This window comes from Barbus barbus (genome assembly GCF_936440315.1).
Source record: "Barbus barbus genome assembly, chromosome: 14".
Taxonomy (NCBI): domain Eukaryota; kingdom Metazoa; phylum Chordata; class Actinopteri; order Cypriniformes; family Cyprinidae; genus Barbus; species Barbus barbus.
In genome coordinates this window covers 26,864,694-26,889,179 of record NC_136742.1, presented here as the reverse complement: position 1 = coordinate 26,889,179, position 24,486 = coordinate 26,864,694, and the positions used below count along the sequence as shown (strand labels likewise).

Here is a 24,486-nt window from a genome sequence, read left to right as displayed (position 1 = left end):
TAAAGGAGGCATGCAAAATGTGCAGTGTTGGGGAGGCTCCAGGAACGAGTTTGGGAACCCCTGGTCTGGATGTTGCAGAACATAATGCAGTCCCGTGATGACTGCATCGTCCACAGACCTGTTTGCTCTGTAGGCAAACTGAAGAGGATCCAGCAGTAATGTCCTTCAGGTGGGCCAGCACCAGTTTGTCAAATTACTTCATGACCACAGATGTTAGAGCCACGGGTCTGGAAAACTCCAATATGGATAAAGGCATTACTATTGCTGTAACTGAGTAAACAGAAGATATAAACGTTTTGAATGATAAAACAAATATAACAAACACTCGACTGCAACAATGTATAGTTTATCGGTGTTATTCAAGCCATCTCTGGTATTTTCATAAAAATAAAGTATACTTATAATCTATTGCTAATCGATGTATTAGTAGACAGGCATGCAAAATATGCAGAGCAAGAGTATGTGAGGACTGAAATTGAGAACCATTGATTTTTAATCAACACATATCATCATATCGCCTTAATTTCTAAATGTTAAAGCATTAAGGGATAAAGTACAACCCTCTGTAATGCAGCTCTGAAATAAATTATATTGTGAAAGCACTAAATAAGTTTTACTGGACTTAAATACATACAATTTCTTACAAAGAGTTGTTGAACAGTGAATCAGGGGAGCATTGCTTTATGAACACGGAGAGATAACGAGCTATAATCACACATAACTTTTCCAAACGTGTTTTCGTAGATTATTCATTGCTTACAAACTCAAACGGATTCAAAATTATGAATCTGTAAAAAATAACAAACATAAATGACAAAGCCAGATTTTGGTTAAGATGTTTATTTTCATTGAGCTGCTTTCGCCATTGTGTTGTTTCAAGCTGAAAAGTATAAAATTGCACTTCATTTTATATCTGTTTTCCACTCTGGTCATGAGCAGATATGGCAGTTCATAACACAGCAAGCATTTTCCATTCCAATATGTTTTTAACTGTAATATAAATATTTAGTTGTGAGGATTCCAATGACTTTTCCAATCTTTTAAATCCGTTCTAAACGTTTGTCTTTAGTTTACATTATTACGCCAGTAGGTGGCGAAAACAATTTTTATTAAATTAGCCTATTATTATTTGCAATCAACATTTTAATTTTCAAATGTATCAACAATATAGTAGATTTATACACATACATTTTGTTGATTCATAAAAATTCAACAGAAACTTCTTTTTTGACAGTCATTAATTAGCTTTAGCTCCACTGTAAACATTAAGATTTTAACACTTCCTATTCCTTTATGCTGAGTTCATGTAAACATTACTTAATAAAAATAATTATGTTGTGATTTAAAATAATGCTGTAATACCAGGTGATGTGGAACCTGATTCAACAAACCGGAGTGAGAGGAGGAGAACTGAGATCAGGTGAGGAGGGGTTATAGACAGTTTACAAAGGGGGCTGTAAAAGTCACTACAGAGCAGTTTCAAGTCACTGCTTTCTCAAACACCTTACAAAGACAGCATTTGTCAGATTTAGAAAAGGAAACATGGTCACATTATCTCTTGTTCTGCTTCTGCTTTCAGTCCAGTGGTCCTGGGCTCAGGAAGACCCTCTTCTGCCTTTCTCTGAACACCTGGACCTCGAGCACAAGGTGCGGCTGAAGTGGGGATTTGATGAGATCCAGGGCACCATCTTGTTCGAGCTCACGGTCAACACCAGCGGCTGGGTCGGTTTTGGCTTCAGCCCCAAAGGAGGAATGACTGGAGCCGATATCGTCATTGGAGGAGTTGGGGCCAAAGGCAGTTACTTCACGGTAAAGACTGAGACTGATAACTGTCAAAGTCACTAACAGAGAAATTACAACTAATTATATTCTTTTGTTATTTTGTTCTTTATGTTTTTGACTCGCATTCATAGTTATTTTATCTTATATTTGGGTTTCTTAGTTGTTCACATCCTCAAGATTGAGTTACAAATTATTTTATATTCTTTTGATATTTTATTCTTTATATTATATTTATTCATATTTAGTTCACTAAGTATCTCTAGTGAGAATTCTTATATTTGGTTTTCTCAGTAGCTGTAAGATGGGATCTTTTCTAACTTACTTTATAAGCGTGACATCTGATATTCTTGTGTTTTGAACTATTGAGTGTCAAAGTGTTAAACTGATAGCCCAGTTTAACTGCACCGGAAACTGTACATATATAACTACAACAACATAAAACATACATACTGTACATGCTTTATTCATTTTTATTTATATTCAGGATCGTCATGCTGTGGGGAAATCAATGCCTGTGGTTGACCAGCAACAAAACTACAAACTCCTGTCTCTGACCGAGTCTGATGGGAAAACAGTCATGAAGTTTCAGAGGTCCATCGGTTCCTGTGATGAAAATGATTTAGCCGTCACTGTGAGTTTAACCATTGTTTTTTTTTTTATTATTCATCACAAAGGAAAAGTAGTTCAAAACCAGCAATGTAACCCTCCTCTTTCACTGTGTTAGTCTGATAACAATGACAGTGGAGCTATGGCATTACAAAAGAAAACCAGCAATGTAAAGGAATCCACACAACGTTAGGTCCCACTGGGATCAGGGTGTTTCTGAAAACTCCTCTCTCTGAACAAACAGCAGATCTTGTTTGTCAAGGAGCTCTGCACTTCAAAACCCCTCCTTTAACTGAAAACATGAACTCTCTGATTGAATTTATAAACTGTCAAAATAGATTAAAAAATAGCTAAAATGAGTTATCACTGGCCACATTCACACTGCAAACTTTTATAAGTGACAATAATTAACTGAAGTGTGCATGTGGCCAAATAGCTTCTCATTTTAAGTAAAGAGATCAATTAAAAGTGTTTTTATTGCATTATCAGAATCTCCCCATGAAGCTGATCTATGCGTACGGACAGACGGATGACATCACGTACCACAGCACCCGAAGAGGCACAAAGGAGCTGAACCTGTTGAAGTACATGCCTCGGGTCAACCCTCCAAACAGCACGTTTTTTGATATGACTATGGGCAATGTAAGAAAGATTTTTACTTTGTTGTGTTGTTGTTGTTCTGTCTGTAAAATCCATTTCCTGTTCTTGACATTTAAAACAGCAGCTAAATATTTTTGTGAAAACAGTGACAGCTTTATTCAGGATATGTTGAAGAATAAAAAACATTCAAAGGAGCAGAAAAATATATAAATAGAAAAAATATTCTGTAAATTTTCAAATGTCTTTTCTGTCACTTTTGGCCAATTATGGGCCAGATTTAGCGTTGGAGCGCAATTCCATAAAAGTCCTCACTGCAGAACACAAGATACAGGGGGCATGGCTGGAAAATTCTGTGGGTGATTTACTAACAATGCGCACATTAAAGAACACAGGCAGCCAGAATGTTTCTATATGACCAGCGCAAATTACCGCCTGTTTTAAGACATGGTGTTTTGGGGCGTTATATAATGGCGCAAATACCAGTGAATTGACGAGCACAAATCTTAGCAAATCACGTTGCGTGATTCATTTAAATACTCTCCTCCCATAAATTTACTGATCAAAAGGGAAACTGCCTGACAAAAGGTTATTATTGTGGAAAACAGGCGAATGCCTATGCCATTTTGTAGCTAGTTGTGAACGTCTTTCAACATCCCTCTGTGTGGAGAGGAGGTGGGTTATGGGACCAAACTGAGATTTACACTGCCTAAGCGGAACTCCCGAAAAAACAAGATGCATCAATTTATACGGATGAACGATAGATTCCTCAATTGCTCTCCAAGACACAGAAGCATCAGGATCAAACCAAACTGCTAAAGGGCAGAGGGAAAAGGCTTGAGCATACAGTGTAAAATTAGGGAAAGAAAGACCTCTATGTAATCTACATCTTTGTAAGGTAGTCAGTTTAATACGAGGACGTTTCCCATCCCATATATACCGTGAAACACATGCATCTTTGTTCCAATAGCCAACCGGTGGAGCGAGAGGAATCATGGAAGAAAAGAAATTGATACTTGGGAGAACATTCATTTTAATCACCGATATACGGGCCTGAAAAGAAGTTGGAAGAAGAGACCAATTTTCCAAATCTGAGGATATTTTGGCTAGAATACCATTATAGTTTTTTGAGACGATTTTCTGCAGGGAAGGAAAAACATCTATCCCCAAGTACTTAAAGTTTTGAACCAATGGAATAGATATAGGGACATGGATCGATTTTAGAATTGAGGGGAAGTAAACATGACTTACTCCAATTAATTTAAACCCTGAGAGAGATCCAAAATGGTCAAATAAATTCAACACATGAGGAATAGAATGTGACGGCTTCTCTAAAAACAATAAGATATCATCAGCAAACAAAGAAATATGAAGATGAGTATTCCGTATATTTATGGGAGAAATAGTTTCAGATTGTCAGACCGCTTGAGCTAAGGGATCCAAGGATAGGGCAAATAACAGAGGAGACAGCGGGCAACCCTGACGAGTACCTCGATGTATAAAGAATGGGTTAGAGTGAACAGCACCTGTGAGAACTATAGCTGCTGGATTGGCATACAGAACTTTTATCATATTTATGAAACTCGATCCTAGACCCAGATGCTGTAGAACCGCCCATAAATAGTTCCATTCTAGCTGATCAAAAGCTTTCATCGCATCTAGAGATAATACTGCGCAAGGAGAGGACAAACTATTCTTTAATAGCCCTTGGTTTTAGTATCCGAAGATGAGTGAGATACCACTTCATAAAACGTATTACACCTGCGTATATCCTCCTCTTTCAAATGGGATTCTTGAACTAACACTATATAAATCTTTCTTCTTCGCAAAAAATCCAGAAAACCTGTACGTTTGTGAGGGCCATTTTACAACTCAGTATATTAAGGTCAGTCATAGATATCAAACAGAATTACTGCATAATAAGACAAAATACAAGTTTGAAAATAAAACCAGTTGAGTCTACCATTAAACCACCCCCCACCCTCCCCGTTACCATTCAAAAACACATAAACACATTCCCATGAACTATGGCAGATCAAACCAAGAACAAACCTTGATCTGCCAGCACCGCTTAATATGGTCCGTGGCGTCAACAAAAACCCGCACATTACTGTAGCAATAACATTTGGCCCCATAGTCACATATTGACTAGGTAGTATTTCTATTTAAAAAAAAAGAGAAGAGAAGAGAGATAAAGAATACAACTAAAACAAATAAAATATCATAATCAGTAAGCGATACTTTATGCACAATGAACTATGAATTAAGAAGTGAACATTAAAGAGAGCAGTGAAAGACACAGTCACCTAACCATTTAGAGCATCTCTTCTCTGATTAGACAGCAAATGTCCAGCTGGAGTTCACTGAGAGTTGGTGGATGACTGGGGTCTGAGAAAATCTCTTGCTTCTTCTGGGGAGTGTAGCATTTTAGGTTCACCTTGATTGAGAATGACCTTTAGCGTTGCAGGATAAAGGAGAAAATTATGGATGCCAGCGTCTCTCATCTCCTTCCTAATTGGCGCAAATGCACTTCTTTTTGCGGTGACCGGAGAAAAATCTGGAAAGAATCTCTTTGCCCACCAGAGACGGGAGCCACGTCGGTAGCGATATTTTCAAAAAGCCCATAGGGTCGTCCTTTTCGGAACCTTCAGGCAATCCAACCAGACACAGATTGCTGCGCCTATTGTGATCCTGTAAGTCCACAAGCCTATCGAGCCTATCGTGATCTGCAACAACTTTCTTTTGTTCTCTCATCTCCCCTGTAAGAAGATCCAGTTTAGAGCATAGCGACTGAACAACTGACATGTGAGAAGCGAACTCGTTCCGCATCGCCGTCAACTCGGTTCTTAGAAAGTGTGTAACATTGTTCGCATCTTGTCCATCATATTGCTCGCGGTCGGTGGCTTGGATTTCTTCTTAATCGGAGAAGCCGATGGAGACAACTCCTGCTGTTTACGACTGCATGCCATCAGGTAAAGCACCAGCAATGAATAAAACTTAAAACAAAATTAAAAAAATCTGCAAAAAGAGGTCAAACTTACAGAGCTCTACTCGAGTGCGACTAGGTTCATGAGCACGTCACGTGACTCTTAATTACTTAAAAAATCTTACTGACCCCATACTAGTTTGCATAGATTATATTATTGGTTAATCTCTTTAAAGTGCTAATGAGTGTAACTTTACATGTTGCTTACATTTACAAATGTTTCAGTTCACTGTACCAGTCGACCAAACCTACTATCACTGCAAGATTTTGAGAACCCCGACATTTGATCACAAACAGCACATTTATCGCGTAAGTGAGTTTATGAACTTAACACGCGTGATCTATCCTGATCTATCTATCATGCTTCATCTTTGACTTTTTTCATTATGTCCAGATTGAGCCGGTGATCACAAACTCTGACCTTGTGCATCATCTGCTGCTGTACCGCTGCCCTCCGACTGTAACAGAGCTGTTTGAGACGGAGTGTTATACTGGGGTGGATGAAGAGTGTATGGAGACCGTGGCTGTGTGGGGAGTTGGCGGAGGGGTTAGTCTCACTCTCACCCATAGACTGTAAAAAAAGATGGACAATGAAACATCATAAAAACGAACAAATGAACATATATCTGTGTGATAACAACTACCTTACAGGTGCATCTCAGAAAATGAGAATATGGTGAAAAAGTAAAACACTTCAAAAGTTTTTTATTTTATTTTGATGATTAGATTACAACTCATGAAAGTCAAAAATCAGTATCTCAAAATATTAGAATATTTCCTAAGAAAAAAAAAAAGGATTTGCAAAACAGAAAAGTTCAAGTTCTTTAAAGTATGTTGATTTATGCACTCAATACTTGGTCGGTGCTCCTTTAGCACAAACTCCAGCATCAGTGAGGTGTGGCATGGAAGCGATCAGCCTGTGGCACTATTGAGACTTCAGCTCGTCTGGATTGTTGGATCGACTGTTTCTCATCTTTCTCTTGAAAATATCCCATAGATTCCATATGGGGTTCAGGTCAGGCATGTTGGCTGGCCAATCAAGCACAGTAATATCATGGTCAGCAAACCACTTGGAAGTGGCACTGTGGGTAGGTGCTAAAGTCCTGCTGGAAAAGGAAATCAGCATCTCCATAAAGCTTGTCAGCAGATGGAAGCATAAAGTGCTCTAAAATCTCCTGGTAGACAGCTGCATTGACTTTGGACTTGATAAAACACAATGGACCAACACCAGCAGATGTCACAGCACACCAAATCATCACTGACTTCAGAAACTTCACACTGGACTTCAAGCAGCTTTTTACTTTTTACTTTTATCTGAAAAGAGGTCTTTGGACCATTGAGCAACGGGCCAGTTCTTTTTCTCCTTAGCCCAGGTAAGATGCTTCTGACAATGTTTCTGTTTCAGAAGTGGCTTGGTAGCCCTTTTCCTGAAGATGTCTGAGCGTGGTGACTTGATGCGCTGACTCCAGCTTCAATCAACTCCGTGTGAAGCTCTCCCAAGTGTTTGAATCAGCTTTGCTTGACAGTATTCTCAAGCGTGCGGTCATCCCTGTTGCTTGGGCACATTTTCCTACCCATTTTCTTCCTTCCAGTCAACTTTGCATTTAATATGCTTTGATACAGCACTCTGTGAACCGCCACTCCTTTCAGTAATGACCCTCTGTGACTTACCCTCTTTGTGGAGGGTGTCAATGATTGTCTTCTGGGCCATTGCAAAGTCAGCAGTCTTCCCTATTATTGTGGTTTCAAAGAACAAGAGATACCCTGAATTTCTACTGTAGGGATGGTCATTTATTGAAACTCAAATGTAAATATTCTAATATTTTGAGATACTGATTTTTGTCTTTCATGAGCTGTAAGCTCTAATCATCAAAATTAAAACAAAAAAACTTGAGGTGTTTTACTTTACATGTAATGAATCTAAAATATATGAACGTTTCACTTTCTGAAATAAGTTACAAGAAAAAATGAACTTTTTCACCATATTCTAATTTTCTGAGATGTACCTGTAAATGACCAAAACCATATTTCTGAAAATTGTACTTAAGTGTAATTTATCATTTTATTTTGACTTCAGTCCCATTTGTTTACATGGAGAGGGCGGGGTTTATGACCTGTACTGCAGCCAGCCACCAGGGGGCGATGAAAGGGCCCGCAGCTTCACTTTTCAGAACGTGTGAGGCACACCCGCTCTCACCTATGGAAGCCCGTTTCCGCCACTGAATTAAAAAAATTAATTTTTTGACTTTTTATCTCACAATTCTGACTTTTTTTCTCAGAATTGCGTGATATAAACTCACAATTGCGAGGTATAAAGTCAGAATTGCGATTTATAAAGTCACAATTGCGAGATAAAAACTCACAATTCTGACTTTTTTTCTCGCAATTGCAACTTTTTTCTCAAAATTGTGTGATATAAACTCACAATTGCGAGTTATAAAGTCAGAATTGCGTGATATAAACTCGATATAAATTGAAAAAAGTCTGAATTGCGAGTTTGTATCACGCAATTATGAGAAAAAAAGTTAGAATTGTGAGATAAAAAGTCGCAATTACCTTTTAAATTTTATATTCAGTGGTGGAAACGGGCTTCCATACCTGTGACTGGGGTTTTAAGGCATTTTTAACGTGAGTGGGGGAAAGGCCATTACTCATTTCAATGAACCATTAACCGTTGCGAGCAGATTACGGCAATGAGTTCAAATCAAGAATTGGATCACTTTGATTCTTAAGCGAATCATTCAGACTGGTTTTTTAAACTGATTCAGCTGGTTGATTAAAAGATCTGCCTCAAAAGAATTCTTATTTTTCAGCTTTTATCAACAATGTGTTTTAATACTTTCCATGTCCTATTTACATGTAAACTTTCTTAATGAAATAAAATTACTGATTGAACCTTTTAATTATATTTTTTCAAGGCTTTTGAATTTCCTGAGGTGGCAGGGCTTCCAATTGGAGGAAATGTTGGGGATTTTTTCTACAGGCTCGAAGTGCATTATAACAACCCCAATAAAAGTGCAGGTCAGTCAGTAGTCGTTTACAATGTGAAATACCACACTGTGATGAACATGTAAGGTATTTTGATAGATAAAACAACACTCTCCTCTCTGCACAGGTCGAGTTGATAACTCGGGTCTGCGATTCTATTACACATCTGAACTCCGTCAGCATGATGCAGCTGTTCTGATGACAGGGCTTGCAGTGGCCCCTGGGTACGCCATCCCACCCAAAGCCAAATCCTTCCTCACGTACGGCCTGTGTGACACTGCTTATATTCCAAAGGTTTGTTTGTATGTTTATCTACTCGCACTCTCGATCAGATTGATCAAATGACTGGATGATCTTGTGTTCTGTGCTCTACAGAAACACAAGAAGTCATGGGGGAAGTCATTGGGGGAAGTCATGGCCTAACGGTTAGAGAGTCGGACTCGTAATCCAAAGGTTGTGGGTTCGAGTCTCGGGCCGGCAGGGATTGTAGGTGGGGGGAGTAAATGTCCAGTGCTCTCTTCACCCTCAATACCACGACTGAGGTGCCCTTGAGCAAGGCACCGAACCCCCAACTGCTCCCCGGGCGCTGCAGCATAAATGGCTGCCCACTGCTCCGGGTGTGTGTTCACGGTGTATGTGTGTTCACTGCTGTGTGTGTGCACTTTGGATGGGTTAAATGCAGAGCACGAATTCCGAGTGTGGGTCACCATACTTGGCCGTATGTCACTTCACTTACAGGTTCTGAAGACGCCACATGATCTTCAGGTGTTCTCTGTGATGCTGCACACACACTTAGCTGGGCGGAAGGTGCGAGTCGGACACTTCAGGTAAGAGTTTTTGACCAATGACTGACCTAAAGAAATATCTCACTCATAATATAGTTCATTAGTTACTGTAATGAATTACTTTTTTTTATTTTTTTCTTATCCTCTTCAGAGGAGGTAAACAGATCGATTTTCTAGCTGCGGATGAAAACTATGATTTTGAATATCAGGAAGTAACGAATTTGGGCAAAACCAAGACAGTGAAGTTGGTAAGTGCTAAAAGGTTTGAAAAAGTTACCATGCTGGAGATTTCAAGCATAAATATCAAATATTTGCATGCACTGCACAATACCTAATGTAATTCATACACACATATATACAGGTACATCTCAAAAAAAATTTAATATCGTGAAAAAAGTTAAATATTTTTTGTCACGTTTCAGAAAGTGAAACCCATATATTATATAGATTCATTACATATAGAGTGAAATATTTCAAGCCTTTATTTCTTGAAATTTTGATGATTATGGCTTACAGATAATGAAAACCCAAAATTCAGTGTCTCAGAAAATTAGAATATTAGATAAGATCAATAAAAAAAGGATATTTTAAACAGAAATGTCAGGCTTCTGAAAAGTATGTTCATTTCTATGCACTCAATACTTGGCTGGGCCTCCTTTTGCATGAATTACTGCATCAATGCGGCGTGGCATGGAGGAAATCAGCCTGTGGCACTGCTCAGGTGTAATGGAAGCCCAGGTTGCTTTGATAGCGGCCTTCAGGTCATCTGCATTGTTGGGTCTGGTGTCTCTCATCTTCCTCTTGACAATACCCCATAGATTCTCTATAGGATTCAGGACAGGCGAGTTTGCTGGCCAATCAAGCACAGTAACACCATGGTCATTGAACCAGCTTTTGGTACCATTGGCAGTGTGGGCAGGTGCCAAATCCTGCTGGAAAATGAAATCAGCATCCATCCAGTCAACTTTGCATTTAATATGCTTTGATACAGCACTCTGTAAACAGCCACACCTTTCAGTAATGACCCTCTGTGACTTACCCTCTTTGTGGAGGGCGTCAATGTTCTAATTTTTTGAGATGTACCTGTATATATAAAACTGCCTCCTCATTTTAAAACACCACCGCACGCCACTGATATATATGCATGTTTTAGTATATCATTATTACCAATAAGTGAACTAAAACAATCTTTTGGTCTTTCAGGGTGACAAATTGTTGGTGGAGTGCACTTATAATACTGAAAACCGCAGCACGCTCACATGGGTTAGTACATTTACACAGAGGCTCATATTTTCTTTTCTTTAATGGCATGTATCTTCAAATTTAACTGATTCTCATTATATTAAAAGTTAGATTATATTAAAGGCCAGAGCCTGGTGGTTGTACATATGTTTTCATATGTTCTAGAAATGTGTATGATTTTTAATTTTATTTATGAGATTTCCTGACTTTGACTTTCCTGACATTGTCTTTTGGATTATTACAGAAAATAAGCACTGTGGCGAACAAAAGTTTGAGATTCTCAGTAGTTTTGTTCCTCATGATAATCTTGAACACTACATCCGTGCATTTTCACAGTCATATAACTTATACGTTACTGATATTAAAGTTACTGACATTAAGCTTCTGACAACTCTGTCTTTTTCCTGGGTTTGAATTTAATAGTTTGAGTCTAAAAGTTTGAGTTAGAATAGTTCGCAAAAGTGCTATCATAAACACAACGAGGCTTAAATAAAATGGACAAGTGAGTAGATGAGTTTACCTGTTCACCATGATGATGTTTAATGTCCCAGACAATCTCTGTAGACCCATTTATCCACTTGTTAGCAACTGCCTTTCTCAAGACAAGTAAAAGCTTTAAAAAAATGACAAGGGTGAATTACTGATGTATTTTATGTTGTAGAATAAAACATGAAAGTATCTTGAGCTGAGTATTCACCACAGACCTTATATCAGGCATTTAACCAAAAGACCCATTCAAAAAACCCATTGACATCTGGACGATGGAACATAATTGCTAAAATGCCCGTTTCCAGGTTTTGGCCCACAAAAACACATCATCCCTGCAGCACCCTTTTTCTCTAATACTTAAGGTTGAGAGGATAAATTATGTGTAAAACTAAATTTTTCTGTCCACAGGGGGGATTCTCAACTTCAGATGAGATGTGTTTGGCCTTCCTCTTCTACTATCCAGCTATGAATCTGAGCAGCTGTATAAGCCTCCCTAATGCAACTTCTTTAATATCTGAGATGGGAGCAAAAGATACAGCGTAATCTCATTTAAAACACTGATTGTTTTCCTCTTAATATTTATCCTAATGATAATGTAGCTTTTACTTGTTAATTTTGCAGTACTTGGCTCAATATGATGTTCATGAACACTTGGAATGACACATCTATCAATCAGTACCAACAAACACTGAAGAGAATCGACCAGCACGTCATGGTCATTAACTCAAATGTAAGTGTCCACACCTCCACAATATCAAGCTTTTAAACTGAACTGCTGAGATGGTCCTCACTGCAGAACACAAGATCCAGGGGGCGAGGTTGGATCCAGATCCAACTCCTCCTAGCTTACATATACCTAAACCTACCCGTCTCCACCTCCTGATCCCTAAACCTACCATCTCCTCCTCCTTGATGTGAATCCAACCCCGCCCCCTGGATCTTTGATGATCTATGAGGGGCTACTTCTGTTCTGATCACAGCTGCGTTTACATGACAATCTTTTCCATGTGTATTTCCAGAACAACATATCAAGCAACACAGGGCTGATTCCTGACCTCAAAGTCATCCCGGCTGCACCCTGCATGAGCGGCAGTGCCACCAGGAGTCTTGCTTTGCCATCACTGCTCCTCTGTTTGGCAGTGCAGTCCTTTTAAAACAGTAATGAAAAATAGAACTGCTGTAACTTCTTGTTCTTTCATTGTCTGCATAATTTTAAGAGAGAAAAACTTGTGGCTCACAGCGACAGAAAATTGAGCAAGCTATATGTAACTTTTCCCCCCTTCAAATCATTAAATGGAAATGGACTTTACACTTTACTTTCTTTGCTTTACTTGTCTTTTGTGCATTCTACAATATGAAATATTGTTTTAAAAAAGTAGCTCGACAGCATGATTCAGAATATTTCCTTGAATTGTAATTTTTAACAACAAAATGGCAATAATAATAAAAGTAATCATTTTTATTTTTATTCAAAAATACAGATTTCATTCGTAGAGAAGATAGATGTAGGCAGTGGTGTGTTAACGGGTGACACTGACGTGTGCATTTAGCACCCCCTAATGAAACAGACACTGCCGACTGCTTGCTTAACTCCAAAAATAAAAGTCAGTCATCAACTTTTACATCATTTACATGTTACAAATCTGTAATTCGGTTTTCTTCTGTGCTGGAATATCCTGGATATCCTTTCAATAGCCTATGAAGGAAATAGACGAGGGTTCTGTAAGCTTCACAATCACTGATCTATAATAGAGATATATAAATATAGATAGTGTTCACAATGAAATCCGGAGCGGTCGAATAGGGTATCTATACGTATGACAACAACAACATGCGATTTGTAAAAGAAACAATTGTGTTTCTAAGTCAGATCATTTCAATGTTGACCCACCATTTCACACAACGGGTCTAATTCGTTCACAAATCTGATTGATTCAGTTCTCGAGTTTAACTCGCAACGGTGTGAAGATTCCAATTACCGGTATTCCAAACTTTTAAATCCGTTCTAAACATCCGTCTTTAGTTGACATTGTTACACCAGTAGGTGGCGAAAACTATTCTAGCCACTATTTTGATTAAATTATTATTTGCAAGCACCATTTATATATAAATATATCGTAACAATATAAGATTTGTTCACATAAATTTTGTTGCTCCATCAAAATTCAACAGAAACTTAGTTTAAAACAGTCTTTCGCTTAAAAAAAATCCCTAAACATTAAGATTTTAACACTTCTTGTACCTTTTTGTTGAGTTCATCTCAACAATCTTTTCTAACAATAATTATGTTGTGAAAATAATACGTTAACATTAGGTACCCCCCCCCCCCTTTATATTTGGTTGTCAAGGTATAAATCGTAACTCTTGACCTTTGCTTTGATGTGAGGATACTGAAAAGGCACAAATGAAATACTGTATTTACTTTAGCTTATGTAACATCATTAAGTTATCCATCTCTGCCATAGTCATGAATTAGTAAGTGCCACTATTCTGTGCTTACTGTTCATCACAGCTCTAAAATAAATATTTGTTTAATAAAGTATGATTTTTGAATGCTAGATTATGAAAAGACGAAAAGTGCTTTTAAAAGTTGATTGTAATCTCTCTTGTAGCCAATAATACTTTAACACCAGGTGACGAGGAGCCTGATTCACCAGACCGGAGTGAGAGGAGGGGAATTGAGATCAGGTGGTGGTGGGGGGTGGGGGGGGTTACAGACAGCTTAAAGAGGACTGTTAAAGTGACTACAGAACAGTTTCATGTCACTGCTTTCTCAAACACCTTACAAAGACACTTTGTCAGATTTTGAAAGGGAAACATGATCACATTATCTCTTGTTCTGCTTCTGCTTTCAGTCCAGTGGTCCTGGGCTCAGGAAGACCCTCTTCTTCCTTTCTCTGAACACCTGGACCTCGAGCACAAGGTACGGCTGAAGTGGGGATTTGATGAGATCCAGGGCACCATCTTGTTCGAGCTCACGGTCAACACCAGCGGCTGGGTCGGTTTTGGCTTCAGCCCCAAAGGAGGAATGACTGGAGCCGATATTGTCATTGGAGGAGTTGGGGCCAAAGGCAGTTACTTCACGGTAAAGACTGAGACTGATAACTGTCAAAGTCACTAACAGAGAAATTACAACTAATTATGTTCCTTTGATATTTTATTCTTTATGTGCTTAATTCTTATTCATATTTACAATTTTGTTCGTTATAGTTTTATATATTTGTGTCATACTGTTCATCAAGACAAACTGATAACTTTCAAGTCGCTTTCAGTGGAGTTCCAAATAATTTTATATTCTTTTGATATTTAGTTCTGTATACTGTCGATCCTAATTCATCATCTGTTTTACATATAGTTCACTATCAATAATGTAAACTGTTATATTTAGGTTACTTTAGTCTTTCACATCCTCAAAATTAGGGCTGATCATGTCAATAAGTCAATTAGTCAAGTTACACAAATCTAATTTTGTAGTTAATATAATTTTATATTTTCTATATTTCGTTCTTTTTATTCTGGATTCATACTGATACTGATATATATTTCATGTAGTTCATTAATTATGAACTACATATTTAGTGTTTTATACAGTTAGTAACTTCACAAGAGTGCCAAAGTCTACTTTTTTATTACACTAAGAAACTGTATTTATTAATATTTGTTTTTCAAACTAGATATTCTAAAATTTGCAAATGTTGGTAACAATAACCTGATATTACTGTAATAGGTTGTGTGTCAAAGTGTTAAACTGATAGCCTTGCTTAACTGGATTGGAAACTGCAACTTCAACTATAATAATTACTGCATCATAAATACACCTGTTGCCATGCACACATGCATGCTTCATTTCTCTTTCTTTCACATGTTCAGGATCGTCATGCTGGGGGCAATTCAATGCCTGTGGTTGACCAGCAACAGAACTACAAACTCCTGTCTCTGACCGAGTCTGACGGGAAAACAGTCATGAAGTTTCAGAGGTCCATCGGTTCCTGTGATGAAAATGATTTACCCATCACTGTGAGCCTGTTTTTTCAATATAATTTACAAAGGGTAAATGGAAGTAAACAGTAATTCAACACCAGCAATGTAACTCTCCCCTTTCATTGTTTGTAAGATGTGTATGAACTGCAGATCTCTGCAGTTTTATTCAGAGAACAATGACGGTGGAACTATGGCATTTAGGCATGGGCCAGTATGACATTTTGATGTTATGACAACTGTAAACACAATATCACGGTTTGACGGCATCATTGCGGTTACAGAAAAACTTTTTTTCCCCATTGAATACACTATCTTTTATTTTTAGAAACATACAAAAATCTACTTATATATACATATACACACACACACACACACACACACACACACATATATATACACATACACATACACGTATACATATACATAAATATATACACACACACACACACACACACACATATATATATACACATACACATACACGTATACATAAATATACACACACACACACACACACACACACACACACACACACACACACACACATATATATATATACACACACACACACACACATATATATATATATATATATACACATACACGTATACATAAATATATACACACACACATATATATATATATATATATATATATATATATATATACACATACACGTATACATAAATATATACACACACACACACATATATATATATATACACATACACATACACGTATACATAAATATACACACACACACACACACACACACACACACATATATATATATATATATACACACACATACACATACACGTATACATAAATATACACACACACATATTATACATATATGTACACATATATACAGATATATAGATATATACAGTTGTGGTCAGACTTATTGGCACCCTTGGTAAATATGATCAAAGAAGGCTGTGAAAATTAATCTGCATTGATAATCCTTTTGATCTTTTATTTAAAAAATTCACAAAAGTCTAACCTTTCATTGGAGAATAAGAATTTAAAATGGGAGGATATATAATATTTTTTTTTCTCTAATACAAATTGGCCACAATTAACGGCACCCTTTTATTCAGTACTTTTTGAAACCTCCATTTGTCAGTTTAACAGCTCTAAATCTTCTCCTATAATACCTGATGAGGTTCGAGAACACCTGACAAGAGATCAGAGACCATTCCTTCATCCAGAATCACTCCAGATCCTTCAGATTCACAACTCCATGACGGGGCTTCTTCTCTTCAGTTCACCTCACTCATTTTCTACAGGGTTCAGTTCAGAGAACTGGAATGGCCAGCAGAAGCTTGGTTTTGTGCTCAGTGACCCATTTTTGTGTTTTTTTTGAGGTTTGTGTTTGGATAATTGTCCGGTTGGAAGACCGGACAATTATGTCTGTGTCATAATTGTCCGGTCTATGCCAAAATGTCTGTGTCCGGTGCACAGACATTTTGATGCCTGCAAAATGTCTGTACACATCCATCCTATAATGATAAAAAAAACATTTTTTTTAATCCCTGTTTTAAAATCCCCTCTCTCAAATCAGGCTGTTCTGAGATTCCTCTCAGAATGACGTAGTTCTAAGGGTAAAGAAGGTGGGTTTTTTTTAACCAAATTATGTTATAGACTTTTCATTAAGACCCTAAAGAAACATATCAACTTATATCAACTGGGCATCCGATGACCTCTTTTAAACATGGACTGTATTTTTTAACTTAAAACCACTAAAATTCTAAAGCAAAAATAGCTCAAAACGAGTTATCAGTAGCCACATACACACTGCAAACTTCAACAACTGCTGCATGCGCCTAAAGAGCTTCTCATTTGATTTCAAGTAAAGAGATGAAGTAAAAGTGTTTTTATTGCATGATCAGAATCTCCCCATGAAGCTGATCTATGCGTACGGACAGACTGATGACATCACGTACCACAGCACCCGAAGAGGCACAAAGGAGCTGAACCTGCTGAAGTACATGCCTCGGGTCAACCCTCCAAACAGCAAATATTTCGACATGACTATGATCAATGTAAGAAGGATTTTTACTTTGTTGTTTAGCAGTTCTGTCTGTAAAATCAGTTTTCTGTTCGAAAAAGAATGCCTCAAATTCAGATTATTAAGATATTTATCTAGATTAGAGCATAATGTTGTATGTTTTGAATATAGACTGCTGTGCAAAGTTTGGGGTTAAGCTGCTTTTAATGCTTTTAAGATGCTAAAATGCTACATTAAAATGTTAAATTGTTAAAGATTTTTTTCCTTATGCTCATCAAGGCTGCATTTATTTGATAAAACATTAATGATAATTAATTAAAAAATACAACAGCAATGTTGTGAAATATTATTACAGTTTAAAATTAATTATTTCTATCTTCAAAGTTATGCAAAAAAGTGCTGCTGGGGTGTAAAAAGTCCATTAATCTGTGCTCTTTGGATGCAGGATTCTTTCGTATCATCAAAAAACTCATAAATCCATTTGTGCACAAATGTGTTGTTTTTAAATTCTAAAGCCATGTAAATAAAGGCTTTTTATTAATTGTTTCACACTACTCGAGTGCCTTGGATTTAGGAGTTTTTTTAATTATTATTTCTATTTGAAAATGACTTAAAATGTAATTTATTCCTGTGACTACAAAGCTTAATTTCAGCAGCCATTATTTGAGTCTTCGTGATCCTTCAGAAATCACTCTAATATGCTGATTTGCTGCTGAGGAAACCTTTATTATCAATGTGGGAAAAAAAAAGTGACTTTTTGATGAATAGCAAGTTCAAGAGAACAGCATTTATTTGAAATAAAAATCTTTTTAAATGTCTTTACTGTAACCTTTGGTCAATTTCATGTTTCCTTGCTGAAGAAAAACTTCTTACTGACCCCATACCCTATACTTCTGAACAGTGGTTTACAAAGATTGAGTTATAGCTTAACCTCAATCATGCAAAGAAAATCTCTTCAAAGTGCTTGTGTGTACTTTCACTTTACATGTTGCTTACATTTACAAATCATTTCAGTTCACTATACCAGCCAACCACACCTACTATCACTGCAAGATCATGAAAGCCCCGACATTTGATCACAAACAGCACATTTATCGCGTAAGTGAGTTTATGAACTTAACACACATGATCTGTCCAATGATCTATCAATCATGATAATATTCAACTTACTTTCATTATGTCCAGATTGAGCCAGTGATCACAAACTTTGACCTCGTGCATCATCTGCTGCTGTACCGCTGCCCTCTGAGCGTGACGGAGGAGTTTGAGACGAAGTGTTATACTGGGATGGATGGAGAGTGTATGGAGACCGTGGCTGTGTGGGGAGTTGGCGGAGGGGTTAGTCTCACCTGTGACTTATAGGTTGAAAGCATTGTCGTGTGAGAAACAACCAAAGTTAAGCCATTAATCACTTGAAGAAATCGTTAACTGCTGCAGCCTTATCATTAAATCAAGAATCAGATCAGTTTTACTCTTAATTCAGAGTCAAAGCGGTTTTCTGAACTGATTCATTGAAAATGTCTGTCTCTAGAGGATGTTTCGTTTTCAGCATTTATTAGCAATTATATTTTATTAGGCCTATTACTGATCAGCTTGTCAATTAAATTATATTTTTCAAGGCTTTTGAATTTCCTGAGGTGGCAGGGCTTCCAATTGGAGGAAATGTTGGGGATTTTTTCTACAGGCTTGAAGTGCATTACAACAACCCAAATAAAAGTGCAGGTCAGTCAGTAGTCGTTTACAATGTGAAATACCACACTGTGATGAACATGTAAGGTATTTTGATAGATAAAACAACACTCTCCTCTCTGCACAGGTCGAGTTGATAACTCGGGTCTGCGATTCTATTACACATCTGAACTCCGTCAGCATGATGCAGCTGTTCTGATGACTGGGCTTGCAGTGGTCTCTGGGTACGCCATCCCACCCAAAGCCAAATCCTTCCTCACGTACGGCCTGTGTGACACTGCTTATATTCCAAAGGTTTGTTTGTATGTTTATCTACTCACACTCTCGATCAGATTGATCAGATGACTGGATGATCTTGTGTTCTGTGCTCTACAGGTTCTGGAGACGCCACATGATCTTCAGGTGTTCTCTGTGATGCTGCACACACACTTAGCCGGGCGGAAGGTGCGAGTCGGACACTTCAGGTAAACCTGTGTGCATTTCTTTCTTCTGTGGTTAACCTCAAGTTACTAAATTACTTTTTTGGTAAATTCTTACCCTCTGCAGAGGAGGTAAACAGATCGATCTTCTAGCTGCCGATGAAAACTATGATTTTGAATATCAGGAAGTGACCAACTTGGGTAAAACCAAGACAGTGAAGTTGGTAAGTGCTTGGTTTGAAAAGGTTACCATGCTGTTAAGTTTACAGGGATTTCAAGCATAAATATCAAATATATGCACTGCACAATACCAAATGACATTTATATATTAGTCTATATATATTTTTGTATATACAGTAATTATTGGCAATAAGTGAAATGAAACATTTTGGTCTTTCAGGGTGACAAATTGTTGGTGGAGTGCACTTATAATACTGAAATCCGCAGCACGCTCACATGGGTTAGTACATTTACACAGAGGCTCATATTGTCTTTTCTTTAATGGCATGCATCCTCAAATTTGACTGCTTCTTATTATATTGAAAGTGGTCAGAGTCAGGTATGTTTTCATATCTTCTTGATGTGTGTAAGCTTTCCTGGTCCTGTTCCCTGCACTTCTCCTGTATTTTCCTGTTGGATACCCAGTAAAGACACAGAACATGGAGTGCTGCAGTGATGATATTTGTGGGCCAAACAAGAAGTGCACATCACCCTGGTTCCCTTGAACCAGAACCGGAATACTACAGCGCTCTGTTTATGTAATCATTAAAATAGCGAGGAAATATTATGGATGTGTAAAACTCCCTTTATCTGCCTGCAGGGGGGGTTCTCAACTTCAGAGGAGATGTGTTTGGCCTTCCTCGTCTACTATCCAGCAATGAATCTGAGCACCTGTATAAGCTTCCCTGATGTAACATCTTTAGGATCTGCGATGGGAGCAACAAATGCAGAGTAATCATTCAAAACCCTGATTATCAATACATTTAGCTCTTAAAATTTGCCCTAATGATAATGTGCCATTTGTTTGATAATTTTGCAGTACTTGGCTCAATATGATGTTCATGAACACTTGGAATGACACGTCTATCAATCAGTACCAACAAACACTGAAGAGAATCGACCAGCACGTCATAGTCGTGAACTCATTTGTAAGTGTCCACACCTCCACATTCAAGCTTTTAAACTGAACTGCTTCTGTTCTGATCACAGCAGCGTTTACAGACACTCTTTTCCATGTGTATTTCCAGAACAACGGATCGTACAATAAAGGGACACTTCCTGATCTCAGTGTCATCCCGGCTGCACCCTGCATGAGAGACAGTGCCACCAAAAATCTTGCTTTGCCATCACTGCTCCTCTGTTTGGCAGTGCAGTGGGCGTCCTTTTGAAACATTAATGCAAAATAGAACTTCTGTAACTTGTTCTTTCATTGTCTGAATAAATGCCAATAATTTCAAGAGAGCAAAAACTCCTGGCTCACAGGGACAAAAAATTGAGCAAGCTATATGTAACTTTTATTTTTTAACAAATCATTAAATTGAAAATATGGACTTTACACTTTACTTTTGTTGCTTTACTTGTTTTGATACATTCTACATTATGAAAACCGTTATATAAGTTTATATAAAGAATGACATTGAGAGTATGATTCAGAATGATATTTACAACCATTTTTTGCTGTCCAATCACAGCTGACAGCTGCTTTATTCCATTAATGCCCTTTAAAATAAACATTTTGAATTTATTTATTCTGTTTTGAAACTTAGCAAGACTTGTGTGTATGTGCATATTAAATTATTTAATCTGAATTTTTTTCTTTCATTTAATTTTCAGATATTTTGATTATAACATTTAAAATTAGGGCTATGTGATATGGCTACATAGCGACATACCAAATAATGCTATTGATCTAACCGGACGCTACACGCTCCGAGCAGATAGAACGGCAGATGACTCCGGCAAGACCAGAGGTGGAGGATTGTGCATTTATGTGAACAAAGCTTGGTGTACGAACTCTGACACTGTTGGAAAACACTGCTCACCTAACCTAGAGTTTCTCATGGTTAAGTGTAGACCTTTCTATCTGCCGCGGGAGTTCACTTCCACCATCATAACTGCAGCCTATATTCCCCCGGATGCTAATGCCAAGCTTGCTATGAACGAACTGCATGCGGCCATTAGTAAACAACAGACTGTACACCCGGAAGCTGCATTTATTGTTGCGGGTGATTTTAATCACTCCAACTTAAAGACAGTGCTCCCCAAATTCCATCAGCATGTCTCCTGCCACACTAGAGGAGAAAAAACTTTGGATCATGTTTACACAAACATCGCAGGAGCTTACATCGCGGCCCTCTCCCACCTGGGACAGTCTGATCACCTTTCTTTGTTTCTCACCCCCAAGTATTCACCCCTCATCAACCGTGTGAAGCCATCAGTGAAGACCATCAAAGTGTGGCCAATGGGAGCAGAGTCTGTACTTCAGGACAAATTTCAACACACGGACTGGAGTATGTTTGCTTCCCAGGCTGCCAGTGGCTCTCACACAGACATTGACATCTATACCACCTCTGTACTGGATTACATCAATACCTCCATTGACAGTGTTACAACAGAGAAACAGATCACAACGTACCCTAATCAGAAGCCATGGATGAACAAGGAAGTGCGGCTCCTGCTGAAAGCCCGCAACACTGCTTTCAGATCAGATGACGCTCAGGCCTACAGCATATCCAGGGCTAACCTGAAGAGGGGCATCAAGTAGGCCAAGCACTGCTACAAGCTAAAGGTAGAGGAGCATTTTTCCAACTCTGACCCCCGGCGCATGTGGCAGGGCATCCAGGTCATCAGTGACTACAAGCCATGCAACTCCACTCCAACGGTCACAGACATCTCCTTCCTTGATGAGCTAAATGATTTTTATGCTCGCTTTGAGAATAACAACAAGGAGACAGCCACCAAGATCACACTCTCAGGAGACCATCAGACCCTCAAACTCACCTCCACAGATGTCTGCACAGCATTGAGCCGGATCAATGCATGCAAGGCCGCTGGCCCTGACGGCATTCCTGGACGTGTGCTCAGGATATGTGCAGAGCAGCTCGCAGAGGTCTTCACAGACATTTTCAACCTGTCCCTCACCCAAGCAACTGTGCCAACATGCTTTAAGGCCACATCCATTGTGCCAGTGCCGAAACACTCCTCCCCGACGTGCCTGAATGACTAACGCCCCGTAGCACTCACACCCATTGTAATGAAGTGCTTTGAGCGACTGGTCCTGGCACACCTCAAGAACTGCCTCCCACCCACACTGGACCCACACCAATTTGCCTACCGTAGCAATAGGAGCACTGAGGATGCAGTATGCACAGTACTGCACTCGGTACTCACACACCTGGATAATAACAACACTTATGCACGGATGTTGTTTGTTGATTTCAGCTCAGCATTCAACACCGTCATTCCCTCCAAGCTGACCACTAAACTTGGAGACTTGGGTGTTAACACCTCCCTCTGTAGCTGGATTATGGACTTTCTGACCAACAGACCTCAGCATGTTAGGTCAGGCCACACCTGCTCCACCACCATCACACTCAACACCGGCGTACCACAGGGCTGTGTGCTGAGCCCATTCCTCTACTCCCTCTACACCCATGACTGCAGGCCTGTGCATGGATCCAACTCCATCATCAAGTTTGCTGACGACACCACAGTGATTGGCCTCATCAGAGACAACGATGAGACTGCCTACAGGGAGGAGATACAGCACCTGGCTGCATGGTGTGCTGACAATAACCTGCTCCTCAACACCAGCAAGACAAAGGAACTTATTGTGGACTTCAGGAAGAAGAAAAGTGGAACGCATGACCCCATCCACATTAACGGGATGGTTGTTGAACGTGTCTCCAGCTTCAAGTTCCTGGGAACCCACATCTCGGAGGACCTGACCTGGACCACCAACACATCCAGACTAGTCAAGAAGGCTCACCAACGCCTCTTCTTCCTTAGGACACTGAAGAAGAACCACCTGTCTCCAATCATCCAGCGGAACTTCTACCGGTGTGCAATTGAAAGCATCCTGACCAACTGCATCACAGTCTGGTATGGGAACTGCACAGTTGCTGACCGCAAGGCACTGCAGAGGGTGGTGAAAACCGCCCAACGCATCACAGGGACACCACTTCCTGCCATTGAGGACGTCCAGAGAAAACGCTGTTTACGTCGAGCTCGCGGCATTCTTAAGGACTCCTCTCACCCAGACCATAGACTGTTTAACTTACTGCCTTCTGGGAGGCGCTTCAGGAGCCTCCGATCAAGGACAAGCAGATTTCCATCAAGGACAATTCCATTTGTAATTATATTCATAGTTTTTGCTCATAGTGTACATACATTTACTGTACAATCCATCTGTATAGTATGTTCATATCACCCATCTGTATATCATACTGATAGTATTTAAAAATTTGTAAATTATGTCCATAGTACTACTGCCTTATCTGTATATTCTGTACATATGTAACATATTGTAGACACTGTATATCCTGTACCTCTGCTTATTGCACTTCTGGTTAGATGCTAACTGCATTTCGTTGCCCTGTACCTTACATGTGCAATGACAATAAAGTTGAATCTAATCTAATCTAATATGTAAAACCAACATTACAGCAGCATTTTTCATTTGATTGTTTGAATACTTAAAAAAAATAACTATATATATATATATATATATATATATATATATATATATATATCACCCCCTACCTCCTCCTTCTAAACGGTTCAGTATGGGGCAGCACCAGGTTCAATAAACTAGTGCCTAAGAGATGTTGTATTAAAAGGCCCCTCTGATGTCACTGAAGTAAATACATTTCGCGCGTCTACAATTACATTACATACTTGCTCGCTCAA

At 38.7% G+C, this 24,486-nt stretch overlaps 2 protein-coding genes across 2 annotated transcripts; both read left to right on the top strand.

The window, feature by feature from the left end:
* Window positions 1-1,542: 1,542 nt before the first annotated feature.
* On the top strand, window positions 1,543-12,629 carry LOC306880394 (DBH-like monooxygenase protein 2 homolog; the record flags this gene model as incomplete). Its single annotated transcript, XM_079433884.1, has 13 exons — window positions 1,543-1,809; window positions 2,267-2,413; window positions 2,878-3,030; window positions 6,197-6,280; window positions 6,366-6,518; window positions 8,890-8,992; window positions 9,087-9,253; window positions 9,698-9,786; window positions 9,896-9,992; window positions 10,948-11,007; window positions 11,884-12,014; window positions 12,097-12,202; window positions 12,495-12,629. 13 exons carry the CDS (start codon window positions 1,543-1,545, stop codon window positions 12,627-12,629), a joined length of 1,692 nt encoding a protein of 563 aa, XP_079290010.1.
* A 1,549-nt stretch (window positions 12,630-14,178) lies between these two features.
* LOC306880449 (DBH-like monooxygenase protein 2 homolog) lies at window positions 14,179-21,217 on the top strand. Its single transcript, XM_079433959.1, has 13 exons — window positions 14,179-14,560; window positions 15,346-15,492; window positions 17,352-17,504; window positions 18,485-18,568; window positions 18,656-18,808; window positions 19,090-19,192; window positions 19,287-19,453; window positions 19,535-19,623; window positions 19,706-19,802; window positions 19,979-20,038; window positions 20,399-20,529; window positions 20,618-20,726; window positions 20,826-21,217. The coding sequence occupies exons 1-13, from the start codon at window positions 14,294-14,296 to the stop codon at window positions 20,964-20,966; spliced, it is 1,701 nt and encodes a 566-aa protein (XP_079290085.1). The 5' UTR covers window positions 14,179-14,293; the 3' UTR covers window positions 20,967-21,217.
* The last annotated feature ends 3,269 nt before the right edge of the window (window positions 21,218-24,486 follow it).